Genomic DNA, 23946 nt, shown 5'->3' with positions numbered 1-23946 from the left:
GTACAAAAAAGGTTATAAAAACTTCCACCGGTGACTGACTAAGCATAAGGCAAACGAAATCTGCCTATTTACAATTATTTCGGAATGTGGTTAATTTAGTAGTTCTACATAAAAGATGCTTTTATATTATCAATGAAACCTATGAACAGACAGCACCAATTAAATATTACATCCCTATTTTAGGTAGTGTAGGACACATAATTTATACTCCCTTATTAGTTAGTTAGTTAATTAATTTTATTTTATTTCATTTATTTTGGAGGCCAGCACATCTTATCCATGTTTACTGCTATACACTAGGGAAAAGATCAATTACCTCATAATAGGACACCCTAGAAAAATTTTCAGTCAGGTTCCATGGACATTAAATGGTCTGTCTGGGTGTCAAGCTTTTTTTTTTGATGTTCACTGTTAAAGTAATACAGGAGAGAAAAGGTTAAGTAATATACATGGTCCCCTAAAATGGGGCACAATCTACTAAGTAGGATAGGGGAAAGGAATTTTAGTGACTTGTACCTGTACAAAACCCCATTGAGTACTTCTATAATTGCTGCCACATCACTGGCTTTAGAATGTGCCCAAATCTTGTGTTCTCTAGGCTGTGACTGTAGGACAAAGCATTGTCAGCAATATAGTAAAGGCGTGACAAGATCAGGAGTGCTGGTAAGAGGCTGGCCTTTCCCATTGTTGGGCTCCCATTGCTGGGCTCCCATTGCTGAGCTCCCTTCCCACATCAGTGTGTGGCCCTGGAAAATCCAATCACTATTTATACTATTGTAGGTGAATGCAGAGCAAGTAATGCAAAAAGACGTGGAAAATATACCTTATTTTTGCTCAACACAACATAGTTGATTGCAAATGAGTTTTCTGGAATTTTGTGAACCACAGGAGAGATTTGAGAACTTCGTCAATGCTGTTATAAATTATTCAAAGGAAAGTTAGTCAATTAAAAAGTACTTTTGAGTCTCATCGCACAAGTTTGTGACATGAAAACCAGTATGTTTGCTCTTTTTTAAGCAGGAGGTAAATAATGGAGTAATCACAAGCAGAAATCCAAGATTGGTTTTAAAGACTTTAATCAACAACAGAAGAGCACAGAGAACTACATATTTTCAATAACAGAAAGCTCTGATGAAAACCTTCTTTGATACTTTAATATCAGTACACAGATCTAAAACAAAGTAAATTAGCTAACACGCTTTGCATATTCTTAAACTCAATTCTTATTAGTCTACACAAAAAGTACTTAAGATGACTGACTAAATGCTAGCTTTCAAGATAAGGCCAATATCACGTATTCCTATTTACATATAGAAACCTGATATGAGTTCACGTAACAATTATGTTGGGCAGCCCATATAATACACAATTGAAAGAAGAAGGCTGAATTGCAGGAAGGTTTGACTGATTGGGAATGATCTGGTTTTCGATTTCATCACTAGAAGAATTCTTAGAATTCTCTTCCACTAGAAAATATTCAAAAAAACTGTTATTTACAATTATACCTATTAGAATATTTTACAATATAGTATTTTTGCCTTCTGTTTGCTTAAATATTCTAGTATTTTTGCATTCCTCTGTTTTACATTGAAATTATGATCAATACACACTAAGGACATTTGAGTACAGAACAGAGAGAACTCAGACAATACTTATGATTTTAGTCTTCCCACTACCCCAAATCATTACTACAATAAGTCAGCAAAGTGAGGATTTTGTTGGCTTTTCACCAAAAACAATTGCGTTATTTTATTGTACTTTACAGGCAGAAGCCTTAACTTTGGCAACTTCTACACAACTTTGTAAATGGAATATGATTTATGATGCTATGTTAGTAAAAACCAATAGACAGATAAGTCCAGGACTGCCCCTGTGGGGGTCTCCCCCAAAGCCAGCAGGTGGAAATTCCTCTATAAATTACCCTGTACGGAGAAGAATTTCTAGTAGCTACCTTCTACCAAGCAGGCTGAACTTATTTTGTATTTGTAGAGATTGTGCCATGATCTGCAGCCACATCACTGTAATTTACTACTTGCTGTAAAATGTAAAATTAATGAGTATATTTCATGTTTGTCATGCTCTTAGCACTGCTTGGACAAATGAAATTTTATACCAGTCAGACTTCATGGGAAATAATCACACTATGTTGGTGAGGATTTTGGCTAACTGTGGTAAAGCTACCAAACAGGAAATTTTACATAGGCAAAATGTAATTACCCAGATTAGATTTTGGTCATATTACTGGCCTTGGTACCCCTAACTTTTCCAAAAATTGCCACTGAATGTCAGCACATGTAGTCAGGACCTTAGCTTTAATTCTCATCTGTTAGACTGCACTTATACCAGCAAAACACCCCCTTTAAACATAATATGTTATTAATTCAATATTAACTAAGGCCCTCTGCCTGCAAACACCTATGTACATGTATAATTTTAAATTTATGTGTAGTCCCACTGACCACAACGGGACTGCTAATGTGTTTAATGATAAACACGTGAGTAACTGTTTGCAGAATTGGGGCTTCAGGCGGGAGAGTGCCACCAACTTAATCACCAACCATATTGTATTTTCCAGGGAGGTGTGACTTATGTATTGATCTGCTCTGACTCTATTTCGTGTATGACAGCACACCCAAGGCAGTAAGACTGCACACAGTACATTGTTGATAGATACAGATTGGAAACTGCAGAAAACACTATAAAGAGTGAGTCACATTCATTACTTCCTACTGAGAATTTGCATTTTTATGGAAGTAATTTTATATAATAATAGATTTACTTCATGCAGAGATAGTTCAGTTTACTTTATTACAAATACATACTGCATATGTCAAATGAAACCAAATTCAGAAGTTGCTGGAATCAAGTGAAGAAGTTTTCATAAAATGTAAAGATTAATTAAGCTTTCCATAGAAACTAAACTTGAAAAGTACCTTACTAAATTATAGAAATTTTCCAAATATCCATTCTCCATGGCATATGCATAAATTAAAGCTTGATTTTCAGAGACTCCTGGCACCAGCAGCTCCCGCTGCAGTCTATGGCAATTGCAGGTGCTCAGAACCTCTAGAAATGATGCCATTATGTAATAAGCTATATAAAATGTACACCATTAGATTAAATAGAATGAATTTTTATCAGCATAAAAATAGAGTAATGCAGCGATTTATCAGGACCCAGATTATGAAGCAGAATCAACATTGTCCTGGATAGTCCAAAAATGTGAGATTAAGACTTATTTGTCTTAATATATGTTGAATTAATATGTTTCTTATATATATTACGACTATATCGTGATTAAAACAATTTATGATTTGGTACATATTAGACACTCTAAGATATTAGTTCACCTTGACTATCTTGTGTTTGCATCGGTCTACAAGGTCCGACTTTTAAGCTCTTCTCTTTCCCCTAACTCCCTCCATGAACTGTGGATGTACATATCAACTGCAAAATGTTTTAAAAATTGTTGTAATTATATATTCCTATCTCCTAGTTAGTGGAGGCCTTTTTTCAAAACCACAATATTCTCCTGATGTTCCTTTGTTTAAAACATACTTATTTCCAATCTTACCTTTAGCTTTGCAGTAAATCAACTGAGGGAGAAGTGCAACTGAAGACAGGAGCCACTTGATGTGGCCACATTTTTCCTCTCTTGCATTGTAACAAAGAATTGTAATAGTGGTTAAACTACAAGCATCTAACTTTGTTAATATCAGAGGCCAGTTTCTGTACATTATACAGAAGTGTATTTCTTACCTCCAGTTGGTGATTTTTCCACTCCAATCGTATACTTTTGAAGAACACGAATGGTCTGCCCAGTTGTTTTTCCAGTTTGTAACAAATCTAAAAAGAACGACTGTCATTTTAATGAACTTTTAATGAGAATTTTGAAAAACAAGAAGATACAAACCCTGGTTTTTTTAGATCAGTGCCTCAGCTTTTAAAAATTGAGCAAATCAAAATGATATAGATCACTAGGAGTTAGTTATAGTTCTGCCTGATTGTGCTAGTAACTTTCAGGTAGTTTCCCTTGCTGTGCCCTAGCAGCACCTACAGATTGCTCTGTGGCTCTCATGATTCAAGACCTTGCTCTTAACTATAAAAGTCTTGCTCTTAATTTATAACCAGCAGCTTGTCCTTCACTCACATTCATTTTACATTCTTAAAGCAAGAAGACAAAGTTAATGTTCTCCTTGAAGGCATCACAGAACATTTTCTCAAAATAGTAAACTGCTGCTAGTGTCCGGCAGCTCAAGGCCACTTCTCTCTCCATTAATGGGGGACAGGTAGGGCTCTGAGCAGGGTTTTTAGAAGGAGGGATCAGAAAGCCCGCATAGCCAGCCAATCCCTGCTACTCATTAGCATGCAGGTCTTCACAGCCTCTCTCTCAGCCCTCGATCTACAGAGAGGATAGCACAAGAATTGTGCTATTCTACATAAAGCATCAGAAAATTTTAAGGACTAATGTGTTAAGGTAAGATTTGCCACAAGTACATACTTTCAGACAAGATTTCCAGCCTTTTTGCGTTCTCTTGCAGGGGTGTATACCACTGGTTGGCCATAATGGAACGAACACCGGTAAGGCTTAGAAGGATTGCTGTCTCTGTTGGTCTCTCTACAGATATATGTAGACGACTAAAGAAAGTCAATAGTATAAGAATAATAGAATCAATCAATTCTGAATATAGAGAACAAAAATGACTTTTATTCAACTTTCGCCATACAAAACATATCAGTAAATGGTGGACTGCATTTTTCTCATACATTTTTAATTCTTAGTGAAAATGTGTTGGAATGTTTTGTATTAAGTATGGGATGCTATATAAACTACTATGTTAAGTTCTACTTCAATTTGCAGGGTGTGAACTCTGACCTCGCAGACTGTGCACTGCCATGTTACTGTTTAGGGAAGGATAATAGAGTAAATTAAAGGAAAGAATAACAGACAAAGCACATTAGTTGTGGATAAGGGGCTGTGCAGTAGGCTTTAGGATCCCGCTGAGTTCTTTGCAGACAGGCATGCTGAGTTGTTGGCAATGTTTACCTTCAGGAGGAGGAAAAAGAAGAAGAGAAGTGACTTCTCCTTACATGAGATGCATGTCTACACTTCATCATATTTGGAGATAGGGCTGCTAAAAAAGTTTTACTTTTTTACTGCTAAAAAAGTTGTATTTTGTTTCCCTTGTGGTAATAACATGTGTGAGCTACCCCAAGGTAAAACAACAATGAAGACAAGGCACTTCAGGCTGCCCTTGCAGTTAAACTAGAGTCCCTGGTCTTACTGTATTTTTACCTCAACATAGGTCACACATATTAATTACCCACAGTAAAAAATGCAGATACTTTAGCAGTGAAAACAAGCGGTTATAGCGAGTGCTGAAAAAGTTTGGAGACTCAGAAACAACAAACAAGGAAACATGTTCTCCTCCCTGGAGCTGGATTAAATGAAATTGCTGCAACTGAACATTTGGAGATTTGGAGTTTTGATAGATATTTTTTTTTTAGGTGAAATTTTACAGTATTGGAATTGTAGTAATTTAAAAATGGAATTTGGCTTTTTGTCAGTGTGCATTTCATGGTAATCCCTGTACAAAACAACAGTTAAGGTTTTCTATAATCTCTTTGGAGGATGCTATCTATTTCTTGGGGGAACATGAAGTTATGTGATTTAGCTTCTAATTGAAGTTATTCTAAACTTTCAGGGAACTGTCACAGTCAGAGCCATAAATCATCCACTTAAGAGATGCAGGATGACAGCAACAGGCTGGTAAATACAATAATCTATTAGGATGAGACTGCAAATGTACACAGTTGGAAAACCTACATTAAGAAATTGTCTTTTGACTTAATTTAGGGAACGACTGTGTTTGGGGGAAAAAAGTTTTGAGAAATAAAGGCACCATTCTTAATTGTTTTCATGTAAAAGAGGGGGATTCAGGCTTAGTTACTGGATTTAAATATTTAGTTATTTTGTGTGCGTGTGTATTAGATATCTTACATCCAGCACATTTTAATTTGCAAGGTGTACAGGTACTTTCAGTGGAAGTGGCGATACTCACTGATGACTCTTTATATTTTTAGGGGGACTTTTCTATGTATTTCCTATTAGTGGGACATTTATCAGATGAAGTCAGAAAAGTGGAAAGTATTTTAATCTCTCAATAATTTGTATTAGATATATAAAATAAATGTGTAAGCTTTGTCTCTTTAAATTTAGAAGCAAGGCAGATACTTAGCTGTCTTCAAGGTTAACACCTTTAATCAGCAATAGTAAACATCTGGAAGGAAGTTAATTAGCATTCCAAAACAATTTATTCTAGCAGACAAACACTTGGCTTAGTGTCAAAGTATTAATTGTATAAACCTTCAGAAGGACTCTAAAGTATCTTTCTATGCTAGAAAGGCTGTATCTGTTTAACTAGATTGATTTAAAAATCCTGAATTCAGAAGACAGTGGGGAAGGTTTCTGCCCCCCTGCCTTTGTCTCCTCACAACCTTGATCTGTCCTCATCTGTGGAACCCTGATACAATGCAGCACCTGCAAAAAAGGCTTCTGTAGGATCATGAAGAAAAGCAGCCAAACTCCCCACTCCAGACTCAGATCTGAGTCCACCCCACTTTCAGAAGCAGAGGAGACAATTTTAAATTTGCTTTTAAAGACAAAAAATGTGGCACTGTGACTATCTGCAGGATAAAGTAAGATTTATGCTACCTTTTGAGTGTATCAAGCTTTGCCAGTCGTTGGAAACTCTGATTTGACTGCATCAGATCTAAAAGTATCATCAACTGGCATTCTGGAAAAATAAAGTTAGTTGTTTTAACAGCATTTACAAAATGAATATAGATAACATGTGCCTTTCTGATGATATTGCTCTGGTGAAAGTATTGAATAAACAGTTTTCAATATAAACATTTATTGTTTCTTCTGCCATAACTGTATATTCAGCTATTGGTTAAGGAAAAGCATTTGAATAATCACTTTCTACTACTACCCGACGTCTTTTTGTTTTGTGTTTGTACAGCACCCAGCACAATTGAGTCCTGGTTCATGAACAGGGCTCCTACGTGTTTTGGTAATACAAATAGTAAACAAATAATAATAATAATAATAAATTTACAGGACTCATTTCTGCAACCCTTTCAAGCTCAGAAGAACTGATTTCAGTAGGATTTACTTGCATGAGTAAATACTGCTTAAGGTTGCAAAATTTGGTTCAATGTGATTTTTATCCAGAAGGGTCCTATCTATTCTTACAAACAAATGACAGGGATCTCTGCTTCATTTGTCAGTTGTCTGTCTGAAAGCAAATTAAATTTAAGTGAGATTTACGAATATTTCTACTATTCAGATAGATAATCACATTTTGCAAATCAAATGTGATTTTTCCAAATGCGTTAAGTTAATTTACATGGTCAGTGAGACCAAATCAAGGAATATATAGCAGACTAATTCACTACCAATGCCTTTTCTGTACTGTTTTTGAATATTTGTTAAGGAAAAACACAAGAAGCTACTGGAATTCGAATAGCTAACTTATCCTTTCTAAATAAATATTCATGTCCTTTGAAAAACTGTGAAATGTGGATAATTGTAGCCAGGATGGCAAGAAACAATCTTCACTTACAGAAAATTTAGTGAGAGAATTATAATGCCATGTTTGCAGACATAGGTCAGTGGAGGGTCATAAGAATTAATACTTATTAGCTTCCATGAAAATTAGCTCTGTACCCAATTCAGCCTACAGGTAACATTAAATGACCTCATGGGCTGTCAACCTGTGGAAAGTTGGGTAGATGACCAGAAAGTGGAAAGATTGTGCAGCTACGCCGACAGATATACTGTGTACAGTGGATATTTAAGGGCTTGAGGCCAGATTTGTAAAGACACTTGAAATTAATGGGTGTTTCATGCCTAAGTCCTTTAAAAATCCCAGTAGGTGCCTAACTGCCTCTTTAGGTGCCTAAATACCTTGAAAAATCTGGCCTCAAATCCTTAAATATGCCCCTAATGGATCTGTCAGGATTAATTCCCTGTAAAAGGTATACTGTGCAGCTTCTAATAGGAATAACTATATTTTAAAGGAATAGAAGCGGTAGCCACATGAAAAGAACATTAACACCTACGCTACTAAGTGCTTAAAGTCATTTTTGAAAATGGGACTTTGGCTTCTAAGACACTTGGGTGCTTCTGAAAATAGAAGACTTTGGTCTTTCAACAGGCTCAGAGAAATTTAACAGACACAGGAAACAGACTTGTTTTCTTTTCCAGTGAGGATGAAAGCCATCACCACATTGGTAAAAATGCATCTGAGTAACTGACAAATCTACCAAAGCTTTCTGAGAAAATATAAGATATTGTATCACTAGCCTCTGTGTTTTCCCTGCACTATGGTCTCTGTCCATGGAGAAGTGCTGGAAATCACACAACATCTGTCTCACATATTTTCTGTTCCGGTGGTGTCTTTATCAACATGTTTAGAATTTCCTGTTGATAAAATAGGGGGACTAGACTTTTCCTAGCACTTGAAATTTGATTCAGCATTCAAGAAGCACCATCATTCTAGACATAGGAAAGGCATTTCCCTGCTTTTTCAGGGGACTATAAAACAAGACTACCAGAGACATATCATTTAGGCCCATGTTTTCAAAAGTGAACTCTAATGTTCAGTGCTCAACTCAAAACATGTAAAATGTAATTTATAGATACCATCTCCAACTCTAACTCAACTCAACTCGGAGCTGTCAGCGCTCAGAAACTCTGAGAATCAGATCTTGGACTCCCAAAATCTGAGGCAATTTTTGAAAATTTTACTCCTAACCTTATAATATGTGGCTTTTTGAGAAATTTGGACCCAATGGGAAGAAACTAAATTTCAGGAAGAAGAAAAATATGTCCAACAATAAAAACAGCAAGCAAGTCTGACAGTAACCCCTCCGTCCCAAAAGCAGTGTTAAATTCTCACTGCTTAAATTCTAAGACTATTCTAACAGATAGCAAACAACAGGAATTTAAATGGCTATTTGTTCCACATGTTGAATGAAGAACTTCTTGAATGAAGAACATGGTCCCTTAGCTCTGTGTTAAACTGTACCTTTCATTGCATAAGCCTAATATTCTCATAATTATTTGGCATGGAATAGAATTTTATGACACTTTGCAAGGTAAGAGAACAAAATATATAGTTTTTTCAGCTTCCTTATCTCACCTGGGATGTTCATAGCAATGAATCTGTTAAGTAAAATATGAGACAAGAATCTTTCCATTCCATAGAACAGAAACGCACTGCAGTTATTCAGAAGCTGCTCCCACTCAGCTTGACTGCAAAGAAAGGTAAGCTATTTAGACCAGACAGTTGTTTTACAGTAATATTTTTCTGGATACATCTATACAAAATATTTCAATGTCAATTACTCAACAAACAATTGTTTGAAAAGTAAAAAGACAAAAGAGAGAGAAGACTTCAGTTATGGTTCAGAATTTGAACAGCAGTGTGTGTGAACTATTACACAATAATTTACTTAGCTAAATTGTATACTTTACCATAGTAATACAACACCCCACAGTAAATAAGACATGGACTGCGCTTTTGAGATTTAAGGGACTATTCTACAGAGGAACAAGGGAGTATATACTGTGCAATCCCCAATTCTTTGAGATACAGTATTTATTTTAATGTTCAAAGGGAATGCTCAAGGACTAGCAGAGATACACTCATTAGGGAGCTAAGGAATTGGGGTGTGGAAAGAGATGATCCTAAAATTGAAGTAATTATAAATGAAGCTAAGTGAACCACCTATATGAAACAATATTAATTCCATCATCAGGTCTTCTTGAAATTGTAAACTACAGGATGAATCTGCACTATTTTATTTCAGAAGTCTGTGCTACAATATTACAATCCTATAGTTAGTGTGAAAATGATATAGTTTTCAAATATTTGGTTCCAAAATTGTTGATTTATTAATTCAGTGAAGATGAAAGTACTTGTAAGATGGACGGGTGGTGATCTGAACTACCTGAACTTGTAATCTCCTGTTATTTTGTCAGAGTGATATTGCTAGAATGCCAATGTTATAAATTTGTCTATGTATATACTTTATAACTTTCTCTCAAACTCCTTGTATATGTCTTCTCCAGCTTTCCATTATTTTAGATAAGAAGGTTTTTTCCCAAGTTCCATTTATGGTAATTTTATTACAATCAAGAAGGACAGTGCCATTTTGCTAACAATAGAATACCCCTGTACATACTATAACCTTGCTTGTGATCAATATGGCAAAATGTATTACAGGTGTGTCTTCTGGATTCTTTCTTTAAATTCTTCCATCTATAAATCTGTAGCTATGCTTAGGGTAGGGGCGATGTCTTCCTATGCATTTGCACAGCACCTAGCACAATGGCGTCCTAGTCATGACTGGGGCCTCTGGGAAATACCTCTTTGAAAAAGAGAGAAATATAGAAGAGCCATAACAAACCTTGGAACATGCATGCTACCAATAACTCCTTCCCAGTGTGGTGTAAATTGGTCATGATATTTTTCTAGGATTTCCTTTATTTTTTGGGAAGGACTTACTGCTTCTGTAACATAAGAATTTAATCATTTAACGTAATATAGAGTATGCAATGCAGCCTAAATTTCTAACACGCAGAGGCTGGCAATACAATTTTTTTATTTCTATCATCCTTCAGTCTAAAGTTTTTCATGAGAAAAGTCCAGTCGATATGCCCTGTCAATTGTAGGTCTTAATCCTGACTAAAGCTAAAGGTGCCAGCTAGTGCCAAGTGTGATGGCACATTTTATGACTGAGAGGGATACAAAGATAACCTAGGAGAGAAGTCAAGGAATAGGTATAAAAATGAGCTCTAAAGATGGTTCTTCTGTGTCAAGAGTTAACATAACATTGCACTGCTCATAATATTCCTGCTTTAGGGGCTCAGATACTCTGGTGATAGGAATTATATAGCACCTATATACAAAATGGAATTCAATTTCCAGAGCTCTCAGTCTAACACATTTCATAAGACTAAACTCAAAACCAAACAACCCTTCAGTTTTAGTTACAGTTTAATTAGTCTTTTCCATATTGATTATATTTTCTATGCACATGTAGCTATAATTTCCTACGTGCAGCTCCTCCAAAACTTCAGAATCAGTTATTTCTGCTCTGCTATCAAAGAGAAATTAGGTAGAGCAACGTGTCCCAAAGTCATAACAATTGTTATATGCTAAGGCTGGAGCAATATTTTCCCCTTTGTTAAAGATTATTTTTTTATAACTTTATCTGGTTCAAATTCCAAAGTTAAGTATATTTTGAGCATGCTGAATAAATTAGCTTTTGCTAATAAATTTGAATAAAAATTAAATTAAATTATTGTCTTCAGTGGGAAAATAGGTGACATTGGTAGTTATGAAAATATTTTGTGTCATACTGTACAAACACAGTAACTGATACATGTAGCCTTGGTAAATACACTCCACAAGAAAGAAGTGGCCATTTTTAAATGACCTTACATTGACATTCTTGATTATTGTTGTATCCTTGACCTCTTATAAAGAATCACAAGATAACATGCCACTTCAAGGCTTTAATCACTACATGAGTTTTATTTATAATCTTTGGCTAGAGGACTTCTAAATATAACTCTTGTTAAAAGTGATAAAATATACACAGAATTCTAGCATAATGGCTTTTATTTATCAATAGAATGCATAGAATTTTGTTTTTCAAACTTTAACTAGAAAACGTTATTTTCAATTTTAAATGATTCACAAAAAATGATTCACTAAATCACAAATATGAAATTTCCAAATGTACAGCAAACTGGTATCACATTTCTAGGAGGTTATTTGGGAGGTCTAAGTGCTTTTGCAAATCTTACTCCCAAGCGTTTATGTAAGTTTGAAACCAAACAATTTGATTTTTTTTTGTCTTCTATTTCTTTACACAGGTTTTAAGTGTCAAACCTCCAGGCTGGATTTAAGTGATAGAGTTACATTATTATACCAAACATTTCAGGTACTTTGAATGGATACTCAGGGTCACAGAAGATTTTATGTATGATTACATTTCAAAGAACGCAGAATAAACACCGATTTTTAGAAATGTGCTGATTCACTCTTTGCTGTCACTTGTAGATAACCATTTGATACTTATGAAACGCTGCTTTTCTATAAATTTAGAAAACACGAAACTATTAACACCAATTGTTAAGCGAGGAAAAGGGCTACATACTAAATATTGTAAGAATTTCAGTTTTACATTAAGAAATGGAGTACTTGTGGCACCTTAGAGACTAACCAATTTATTTGAGCATGAGCTTTCGTGAGCTACAGCTCACTTCATCAGATGCATACTGTGGAAACTGCAGCAGACTTTATATATACACAGAGAATATGAAACAATACCTCCTCCCACCCCACTGTCCTGCTGGTAATAGCTTATCTAAAGTAATCTTCAGGTTAGGCCATTTCCAGCACAAATCCAGGTTTTCTCACCCTCCACCCCCCCACACAAATTCACTCTCCTGCTGGTGATAGCCCATCCAAAGTGACAACTCTTTACACAATGTGCATGATAATGAAGTTAGGCCATTTCCTGCACAAATCCAGGTTCTCTCACTCCCTCACCCCCCTCCAAAAACCCACCCCCATACACACACAGACTCACTCTCCTGCTGGTAATAGCTCATCCAAACTGACCACTCTCCAAGTTTAAATCCAAGTTAAACCAGAACATCTCGGGGGTGGGGGGTAGGAAAAAACAAGAGGAAATAGGCTACCTTGCATAATGACTTAGCCACTCCCAGTCTCTATTTAAGCCTAAATTAATAGTATCCAATTTGCAAATGAATTCCAATTCAGCAGTTTCTCGCTGGAGTCTGGATTTGAAGTTTTTTTGTTTTAAGATAGCGACCTTCATGTCTGTGATTGCGTGACCAGAGAGATTGAAGTGTTCTCCGACTGGTTTATGAATGTTATAATTCTTGACATCTGATTTGCATGAATAGGTCGGAATATGAACAAGAGGCTGCTCGGCAGCTCTCCAACACGAGTTTCTACAAGCCATTACCCTATGATCCCACTGAGAGTTACCAAAAGCAACTACAGCATATGCTCAAGAAACTTCCTGAAAAAGCACAAGATCAAATCCGCACAGACACACCCCTGGAACCCCGACCTGGGATATTCTATCTACTACCCAAGATCCATAAACCTGGAACTCCTGGGCGCCCCATCATTTCAGGCATTGGCACCCTGACAGCAGGATTGTCTGGCTATGTAGACTCCCTCCTCAGGCCCTACGCTACCAGCACTCCCAGCTACCTTCGAGACACCACTGACTTCCTGAGGAAACTTCAATCCATCGGTGATCTTCCTGATAACACCATCCTGGCCACTATGGATGTAGAAGCCCTCTACACCAACATTCCACACAAAGATGGACTACAAGCCGTCAGGAACACTATCCCCGATAATGTCACGGCTAACCTGGTGGCTGAACTTTGTGACTTTGTCCTTACCCATAACTATTTCACATTTGGGGACAATGTATACCTTCAGATCAGCGGCACTGCTATGGGTACCCGCATGGCCCCACAGTATGCCAACATTTTTATGGCTGATTTAGAACAACGCTTCCTCAGCTCTTGTCCCCTAAAGCCCCTACTCTACTTGCGCTATATTGATGACATCTTCATCATCTGGACCCATGGAAAAGAAGCCCTTGAGGAATTCCACCATGATTTCAACAATTTCCATCCCACCATCAACCTCAGCCTGGTCCAGTCCACACAAGAGATCCACTTCCTGGACACTACAGTGCTAATAAACAATGGTCACATAAACACCACCCTATACCGGAAACCTACTGACCGCTATTCCTACCTGCATGCCTCCAGCTTTCACCCTGACCACACCACACGATCCATCGTCTACAGCCAAGCTCTGCGATAAAACCGCATTTGCTCCAACCCCTCAGACAGAGACAAACACCTACAAGATCTCTGTCAAGCTTTCTTACAACTACAGTACCCACCTGCGGAAGTAAAGAAACAGATTGATAGAGCCAGAAGAGTTCCCAGAAGTTACCTACTACAGGACAGGCCTAACAAAGAAAATAACAGAACGCCACTAGCCGTCACCTTCAGCCCCCAACTAAAACCCCTCCAACGCATTATTAAGGATCTACAACCTATCCTAAAGGATGACCCAACACTCTCACAAATCTTGGGAGACAGGCCAGTCCTTGCCTACAGACAGCCCCGCAACCTGAAGCAAATACTCACCAACAACCACATACCACACAACAGAACCACTAACCCAGGAACTTATCCTTGCAACAAAGCCCGTTGCCAATTGTGCCCACATATCTATTCAGGGGACACCATCACAGGGCCTAATAACATCAGCCACACTATCAGAGGCTCGTTCACCTGCACATCCACCAATGTGATTTATGCCATCATGTGCCAGCAATGCCCCTCTGCCATGTACATTGGTCAAACTGGACAGTCTCTACGTAAAAGAATAAATGGACACAAATCAGATGTCAAGAATTATAACATTCATAAACCAGTCGGAGAACACTTCAATCTCTCTGGTCACGCAATCACAGACATGAAGGTCGCTATCTTAAAACAAAAAAACTTCAAATCCAGACTCCAGCGAGAAACTGCTGAATTGGAATTCATTTGCAAATTGGATACTATTAATTTAGGCTTAAATAGAGACTGGGAGTGGCTAAGTCATTATGCAAGGTAGCCTATTTCCTCTTGTTTTTTCCTACCCCCCCCCCCGAGATGTTCTGGTTTAACTTGGATTTAAACTTGGAGAGTGGTCAGTTTGGACAAGCTATTACCAGCAGGAGAGTGAGTCTGTGTGTGTATGGGGGTGGGTTTTTGGAGGGGGGTGAGGGAGTGAGAGAACCTGGATTTGTGCAGGAAATGGCCTAACTTCATTATCATGCACATTGTGTAAAGAGTTGTCACTTTGGATGGGCTATCACCAGCAGGAGAGTGAATTTGTGTGGGGGGGTGGAGGGTGAGAAAACCTGGATTTGTGCTGGAAATGGCCTAACCTGACAATTACTTTAGATAAGCTATTACCAGCAGGACAGTGGGGTGGGAGGAGGTATTGTTTCATATTCTCTGTGTATATATAAAGTCTGCTGCAGTTTCCACAGTATGCATCTGATGAAGTGAGCTGTAGCTCACGAAAGCTCATGCTCAAATAAATTGGTTAGTCTCTAAGGTGCCACAAGTACTCCATTTCTTTTTGCGAATACAGACTAACACGGCTGTTACTCTGAAACCAGTTTTACATTAATTATTTAAAAAAGAAAAAAGTCCAGCTTATTACCCTGGGGTGAAATTCTCATCACCAACATGAAGTCAGAGTGATCAGGCTCTGTGCAGGTGAAATGCCAAGGGACAGTGGGTTTGGGAGCTGAAATTTACCCTCACAACCTGATGCGAGGGTATGGAGTTGCAGCACAGACCTCCACTGCAGCTTATGAACTGGAGTAGCAGCTAGAGCTCCTCTGTATCAGTTGCATGTTATCGAAGTATGACTGGCTCCCAATATAGATCACTCTACCTCTCCTCTACCCCACTCCCACCACTACCCTTTGCTCTAGCCCAGTGATACTCAGACTTCAGTGGTTCAGGAGCCAAATTAGTGATCAACATTACCCAACATTACCCAAAAGAGCCACAGTAGTGTGAATTCATTGTTTCATTTACTATTTTTATATAATATATATATTATTCTCCCAGCAAAATGCCTGACCAAGTATTCTACAATTGCTTAATAACATAGTAAAAGCATCCTGATTGGTTAATAACTTAGATTAGTTAATAATTAAATCACACAGTGTTTTAATATCATGTGCTAGAAAGAGCTGCAGGAGACACATTCAAGGGTCAGTTGCAGCTCGAGAGCCTTAGTCTGTTCTAGCCTATGCAGGGCCTGCATGGAGATCTCTTCTGCAACACATAGGAAAATCACAGAGCACTCATTCCTGTGGCTCCTCATGAAACTCCAATGCATGCTTAAGTAGCGCCAAGGCCTTAAGTTTACCAATTTAATCCAAAAATAGCAAAACAAATTCTTGTTAAAGAGCTATACATTTTGTGGGGAAAATATAATGAGAAAGTTTATTTCAATAATTATTTTCTGGGAGATGTTGGTTCCATATTTTATTAGTTATATGAAGAAGGAAGAATGCAGCCTAATTTGACTGAATCTGAAACAGGTTTTTATTTTTATATAATTAGAAAAATAATTAAAACATAAGCAACATTATGAGGATGACCTGTTATGTCAATTACCTTGTCTTAAGTTCATCACTTACTATAAAAATGTTCCAAACTCACAAAACCTTTAGGTTGTGGAGAAAATATTTTCTAAATATATTACCTGCTTCTTTTGCTTCATTATATGGATCCACAACATCTGACCTATAGCTAAGGAGGTGTAAACAATGAAATCTATCATCTGAACCGATACATTCTGGTTAATAGTTCCTTTTGAAAGGATACATTTAAAATTGTGTGTATCAACAGACAGGCAGTTAGGCGGTAGAATACGGTTAATGGGTACCTACAATTAAATAACAAACAAATATTTTGCCATGCAAAAATATTCAGTAGTTATATCAATATTGCACAACATTGTGTCCGACAAAATGAGCTACACTAAAATGCTTTGCTGAAGTCTGGGGGCTTAGACCAAAAGCGGTACAATATGCCAGTGCCAACTGAAACCAAAAACATAAGCACATTTTGTTGGGGAGAAGCAGTTCAAGTCTGTTTGAAGCTGCTTACTTTGATCTAATGCTGGATACTTTGCTCATACACAGAATATGAATTTAAAGGAAATGGAGGTTAGTTACCTGTAACTAGATGTTCTTCAAGATGTGTGGTCCCTGTCTGTATTTCACATGTGGGTATGCATATGTACCATGAGCCTGAGTCGAGAAATTCTAAGCAGCAGTGTCCATTGGCCTACAAATGTGCAGTAGATCTCTCCATACCCAATGGATGGCATAAGAGGCAGTGTGGGCCAACACCTCTCCAGTTCCTCTTCTGATTGCACATCCAACAGGATTTGAAGCAGAGGAGACGAAGAGTGAGATTTGTGTAATACAGATAGGGATCACAAATCTCAAAAAACTTCCTGTTACAGGTAAGTAACCTTCATTTCTTCCTCATGTGGGTGGATTGACAAGCCATGCTTAGACTGGAGGGGAGTGAGAAGCTGGAAGCAAAGATGCTTGCAGTACTGCAGTTCCCACGGCTGCATCTTCAGCTGAGGCCTGAACTAGCTCATAATGTCTGCACTTTCCAGAGACACATGTCTCACCCCAGCAGTAGAGGCAGCATTGATGACTGTCACTCGTGGAGAAGGAACAAGGGCAGGAGACGCAATTCTTGAACTCTGGGACTCTGGGCATAGTTCCAGGTGACGGGGAGGGAGTCCCCAATACAGGGAAAAACAAGCTGTAATAACAATACTATAAAACTCTAACTAGATTAATATAAAAGTTATGAAACATAGAAACTATTAAATATTTATTTACAGGTTCTATCAAGAGAAAAAGCTGCAGAATTCTGTGGACACAGAGATTCTGACTCAGGCCATGCGGCAGTAAGATGGAACTGGAGAGGTGTCAGCCTGCGCTGCCTTTTATGCCCTTAGTCGGGAACACAAGTGGGCCAATGGACACTGCGTGTTAGAATTTCTGGACTTGGGCACATGGCACTCATGCATACTCAGGTGTGGAAAACACATAGGCACCAGCACTCAAAGAAGAACTAGCTCAGCAGTTACTGGCAAAGATTAATAAAAAAGATTCTAACAACTTCTGTGGTTTTCACTCCATCTCACACTTACAGTGTGTGTAACTAAGACCCTGATAAGAACAACAAATTACCCTATTGCTTTTCTTAACTCATGTGTCTTAGGAAAAATGTAAGGAAATAAATTAAAAAAAAAAAGGCTGAAATATGTTTGTGAGATAGTTTGCAATTATGGTCCTAACATAGGGACGAATGTCTCGCTACACTTTTATGTAAAGCAGTATGAATTTCTCTTGCTTACCATTTTGACGTTCTTTTTCTGATCCACTTTTGGTTTTGGCTCCTTTGTACTTTTAGGGTCTTTTTTTACTTCATTCTCTGTGAAAGTTCAAAGAATAAAAACTTTAAAATATAGGTGGTATTTGCTAAACTGCTGTGCAAATGCTCCTTCACTGAAAAAAAAAAAAGTAATGATTTTAAAAGATAGACAATATGTGGAATGTTTTGTATCTGAATAGGGACTGCTGAACCCAGCGTCGTCCCTGGCCTGCAGAGGGATAGCATAATGAGCTGTGAATGTGTGGACAGAGGACCACGTTGAGGCTCTACAAATGTCCTGGATAGGGATGTGTGCCAGGAAGACCGCTGAAGATGCCTGAGCTCTAGTCAAGTAGGCTCTGACAATTAGAGGATGCTTGCTACTGCCTAAAAGACTAAGAAGAAAAAGGCAAGGGAAAGGTTGAGAGCAAAGAGAACTGCTACTGACCATTGCCACAGGGACAGATGATCTGGCAGTAGCCTGGAGAAAGTGGTGTTGGCTAGCACAGACTCTGCTACAGCTTTGAACTGCCTCCAGAAACTGTAGACAGGAGGGGATTAGTTCATAGGTAACAAAGTGTGGGAGACACGGGGCTGCAGAAGACATTTAGAAGAAGAAACATTTCCTGAAAGATTACTTGTTGTTTCTGAAGGTCTATTCTGAGAGAATAGATTAAAAACAGGAAACAATTTCATTCCAGCGAATAACAATGCATAACTATCTGTACTAACCACTTGTCCAAGGCTGACGTTTGCCAAATGGGAAAAGAAGTGAGAAAGGTGGTCACCTAGGCATACAAAAGTTCCAAGAAAAAATACACATATTCATTGATTATTGTACTGCAGATTTAGGAGTGGCAGGCTGGGGAAGAATTGTAGAAGCACTGTCTAGGCTTATTATAGGACCAAGCGCTAGTACCTATCCCCGGAGTAACTACAACCTTTTAAAAAGAACTGGAGTCTTTGTGAAAGAACTAAAGTGAAGAACAACAAAACAAGGACTGCCTGTATTTGTAAGAGGCATTGCATTTTTTATTTAAGTGGTTTTGAAGGATCAGGAGAAAAGAGCTTTCATTTCTCAGTGCACTCTGCAACAACTACCTGAGTCTGCTCTAAATTATTAATAATTGGCTATTGTCCCAAGTGGCTGTATAGCAGTCAGGTATTGATGGAGCACACTGCAGCATGGGGATAATTTGAGGTGCCCCTTATTACTCACTAGTTGCTTTTTACTCCTCTTTCCTCACTCTCAGTGGCTGCTTCCATAATTGCATAAACCAAGACCTTTCCTTCAGGCTACACACCCTCATTCCTTCAACACCCATGAAAATGGCTTTCCATGGACTCTGGAGTGTGTGTTTGGGGATGTGACTCTCTCCTCCCTCCCACCAGTGGAACACAGCAGCAGCGGGCACCAGCTCTAGCTGGCCCCCTACATGTTGCCAGCACCATCAGAAGCAGCAGGGCAGTGACCTCCAGTCACTTATGAAAATTTAAAAACAGAAATTAAAAAAAAAGACATTTTCTAAAACTGCCTTTCTAACAAATATATGGCAATGTGTTTGTGTATCTGTGTATTATACAAACATTTGAAAAAACAAAACACTTCTACCCCGGGGAGAGGATAAGAGAACAAATGTGACAGATGTCAATCACATTACTTAATGCACTAGTGGAAGACATGGATACTACAGTAACAATCATGGTACGTATTAGAACTTATATAGAATAAATTCTGCTTTCTTGGTTTGGAGCTAGGTTTCCTGACCTTACGCATACTTAAGCCCCTTTGTTTTCAGTTTCAACCGATTTTTACCGAAAATTCCGGGTTTTCCAAAAAGTGTTATTTGTTTTTTTCCAATTTTCATTCTACTTTTGTATCATTCAAATATATAAAAATAACTTGTTTTATGAGGAAAATACAGTACATTGCATGAGATATATATATTACGATAATACATTAATCTGTGTATACGTGCAAAGATGCCTGTTGAAGTAAGGCTACGTATTCGTCTATAAATTACAGAATAAACAAACAGGCACGCACGCATGTTCTGAAGTGCATATGTATCTGAACGTACTAATGAATCTCACACCCACCACATACACATTTCAAGCTGTTAGCAGATAAGGTTTTACAGATTTGATATACTAAAATGTGAAGAAAACAAAAATCTGTATCAGAATAAGTTTCAGAATGCAAGGAAGTATTTGAAAGTTAAAAAAAACCCAAACAAACAAACCAAGAGAAAAGGATGAAATTGAATGTATGCATTGCAAATGGTGTGGCCCAATTATTAAATGTAAATATTTATAGGACAATAGATCTTTTATTTACTAATCTGCAAAGGCTTATGATTCTTCTTATTCACTAATATTTCATACTGACAAAGAAGTAATTGTTTTCAGAGCATGTTGTGAAGATTGATTTTTGCAACACACAGAACTATATTTGGGTAACAGAATATGAGATGTTGTCGAAACAAGGTCTATGTTTTATAAATAATATCTTACACTGATAAGTGCTTTTCATACAAATATCTCAAGGTACTTAGTTGTAGTCCACTCCTGCCATGCATTTTCTCATGGGCTTTAATGAGAATAGGATTAAGCCAATTGTGCTCCCTGCCACATCCCAGTAACCCAGTTCTTGACCTTACCCTCAGCATCTCCTGTAGATTTCTCTTCCAGTATCTCTTGCAACCCCTGCTTTTTGCTCCTTCCTATAACCTCCATTGTGTGTTGCTGGGACAGAGTCTTCTGCAGCCCTTCTAAGCCCCACTTTCAATAGCTGCCTACAGCAGCACAGAGATTCACAAGGCCCTGTGCTTAAGGTCATACTCTAACAAATAATCAGATACCAGCCAACCAGCACCATATGGCAAGGTTTAGCTCTTTGATACCTAGAAAAATACTGGAACAAATTATTCAACGATCAGTTTGTAAGCACCTAGAATTAATAGGGTTATAAGGAATAGACAGCATGTATTTGTCAAGAATAAATCTTGCGAAGCCAACCTAAATTCCTCCTTTGACAGGGCTACTGGCCTAATGGATGGGGGGGAGGGAAGCTGTAGATATGATACATCTTGATTTCAGTGAGGCTTTTGACAGAGTCCCACGGACACTCTCATAAGCAATCCAGAATAATGTGATCTAAATAAAATTATTATAAGGTGGGCGCACAACTGGTTGAAAGACCATACTCAATAGTTTGTTTTCAAACTGAGTGGGGATATCTAGTGGAGCCCTGAAGGAGTCAGTCTTGGGTCCAATATTACTCGATATTTTCTTTAATGACTTGGATAAAGGAGTGGAGGGTATCCTTATAAACACCAAGCTGGGAGGGACTGCAAGCATGCTGGAGGACAGGACTGGGATTCAAAATGACCCTGACAAATTGGAGAATTGGTCTGAATTCAACAAGATGAAATTCAATAAAGACAAGTGCAAAGTACAGTAGCACCACAAAGATACGAACACCAGAGTTACGGACTGACTGGTCAACTGGACATCATGTGAAACTGGAAGTAACCAATCAGGCAGCAGCAGAGAGAAAAGAGAGAGAAAAAAAAAAGCAAATACTGAAACGTGCCTGCATTGCATCTTAAAGGTAGGCACATCTGGGCTGCCTGTCCCCACCCCCACTTACAGCTACAGTAAGAGGTGAAGATGCTGGGGCTGCCAGCCCAAGGAAACCAGAGCCAGCAGAACTGCTTACACACCTCCCACCCTGCGCTGCAAGGAATGGGACTCTCTCTCACACACACCCCCCATCCTGCTGGGAGGGTGACAAGCTTGCAGTCCGACCCAGGGAAAGAAGCTGCCTGTCAAAGCTGAGGAGGGAGCTCAGCTGCTGCTGAAGCCTGGCCTGGTGTGTCAACCTCCATTCCCGAAGTATCCGTAACTCTGAAGTTCTACTGTATGTCAATTTAGGAAGGAAAAAGCAAATGCACAAATACAAAATGGAGAATAACTGGCTAGTACTGTTGAAAAGGAACTAGGCATTATAGTGGATCACAAATTGAATATGAGTCAACAATGTGATGTAGTTATGAAAAAGGCTAATTTCATTCTGGGGTGTATTAACAAGAATGTTTTATGTAACAACATGGGATGTAACAATGCTGTGGTCGACATTGGTGAGTCGTATATTGGAGAACTGTTTCCAGTTCCAGGTGCAATACTTTAGGAAAGATGTGGACAAATTGGAGAGAGTCCAGAGGACAGCAACAAAAATGATAAAATGTTTAGAAAACCTGACCTATGAGGAAAGGTTGAAAAATGGGGCATGTTTAGTATTTGTCATTACTCAGGGGTCTCAAACCTATGTCCTCAGGGTCCATGGGAGAAACCATATTCCAACCCTCCACCTAACAGTTTCCTAAAAATGGCATACCTATGAAGCCCAGCCCCAGGGTGATGCTCTGCCTCTGAGGTCAGACTGGCAGAGCCCCAGAGCAGGTGATTGCGTCTCTGGCCCTACTTAAGCCAGTGGCAGGAACAGGAAAGTTTCTGATCAACTAGGCTCCACCCTGCTCTGTACTGTGTGCCTTCTGCTCCTTGATTTCCTGGTATCCTGACCTAGCTTGACTCCTGGCATCTGACTTGTGGTTCAGGACCTCCAATTTGTTTCCTGCCTCCGACCCCTTGGTATCCTGACCCAGCCTGACTCTGGTTTCTGACTGGTAGTTATGATCTCCAGTTTGTCTCCTACTTCTGATCTCCTGGAATCCTGACCCAGCTGACTCCTGTCTTGTGACTGCAGACTCTGGCTCTGACTATTAGGTCTGGATCCCCATGATGCGGTGGTGACAGCCTTGAGAAAAGATGACTGAGGGTGACCTGAAAACAGTCTTCAAATATGTTAAGGGCTATTATAAAAAGCATGGTGATCAATTGTTTTCCATGTCCACAGAAGGTAGGACAAGAAGTAATAGGCTTAATTTGCAACAATGGAGATTTAGGTTAGTTAGTAGAATAACTTTCTAACTATAAGTGTAGTGAAGCTCTGGAATAAGTTTCCAAGGAAGGCTGTGGAATCCTCATCATTGGAGGTTTTTAAAAATGGGTTGGACAAACACCGGTAACAGATGGTCTAGATATACTTGGTCCTGCCACAGAGCAGGAGATTGGACTTGATGACTTCTGGAGGCCCCTTCCAGTCCTATGTTTCTATGATTCTATGAATGCTGGTTGCACAGAGGAATATGCAAATCAATCAGGAGATGATCTGATTCAGTGAGTACCCTTAGAAATCAGAACAGCCCTCTCAACTGGGTTTGAGTTCTCTGGGCATGTAATACAAGCCATCCTTTTCACACAATTCTCCCATATTTTCTGATCATAGATTTTGCAACAATAGCTCAGTGGATCAAAAGAAATATGTAGCTCACAGTGTAATCTCAGCTAAATACAAAGGAAAATGGTTCAGCAGTTGTGAGGTAACATGTCTTAAAACTTAGTCACATACGGTTTTATGTTAGGGCTTGTCTGTACAGCAAGTTAGTGTGTTGCAAGACAGAGTGTGAATCTACAGCAAAAAAGCTTGCCATGCACTAACTGGCTTCATGGACCCTGCTATTACACACTAAAGTTCCAAAGTGTTCTTTGACACAGACCTTTTAGTGCATGACAGTAGGGTCCCCCTGGCAAGTTACTACGTGGCAAGCTAGTGTCCTATACATTCACACCCCGGCTTGCTGTGTACTAACTCACTGCATAGACAAAACCCTAAATCGCTTTCCTTAATCTGAATTTTTCAATTTAGCTTCTTTGTTCTGTTCTCTGTTCTGACAGCCACTACAAATGTTATGGCTCTAAGA

General features: G+C 38.6%; 1 protein-coding gene across 1 annotated transcript in view; it reads right to left on the bottom strand.

Moving 5' to 3' along the window:
- Positions 1-1329: 1329 nt before the first annotated feature.
- The window catches only part of CFAP46 (cilia and flagella associated protein 46), a 149352-nt gene continuing 126735 nt past the window's right edge, over positions 1330-23946 (bottom strand). The window contains exons 51-59 of the mRNA XM_077822155.1: positions 18105-18181; positions 16544-16604; positions 16422-16457; positions 10480-10582; positions 9210-9322; positions 6716-6797; positions 4502-4638; positions 3760-3846; positions 1330-1466 (exon numbers count right to left, since the gene is read on the bottom strand). Of these exons, the coding sequence (XP_077678281.1) occupies positions 1330-1466; positions 3760-3846; positions 4502-4638; positions 6716-6797; positions 9210-9322; positions 10480-10582; positions 16422-16457; positions 16544-16604; positions 18105-18181 (833 nt within the window). The remainder of the gene's footprint in view (positions 1467-3759; positions 3847-4501; positions 4639-6715; positions 6798-9209; positions 9323-10479; positions 10583-16421; positions 16458-16543; positions 16605-18104; positions 18182-23946) is intronic.

The sequence above is a fragment of the Eretmochelys imbricata genome, chromosome 7 (assembly GCF_965152235.1).
Source record: "Eretmochelys imbricata isolate rEreImb1 chromosome 7, rEreImb1.hap1, whole genome shotgun sequence".
NCBI classification, from domain to species: domain Eukaryota; kingdom Metazoa; phylum Chordata; order Testudines; family Cheloniidae; genus Eretmochelys; species Eretmochelys imbricata.
This window is presented reverse-complemented; position numbering and strand designations above follow the sequence as displayed.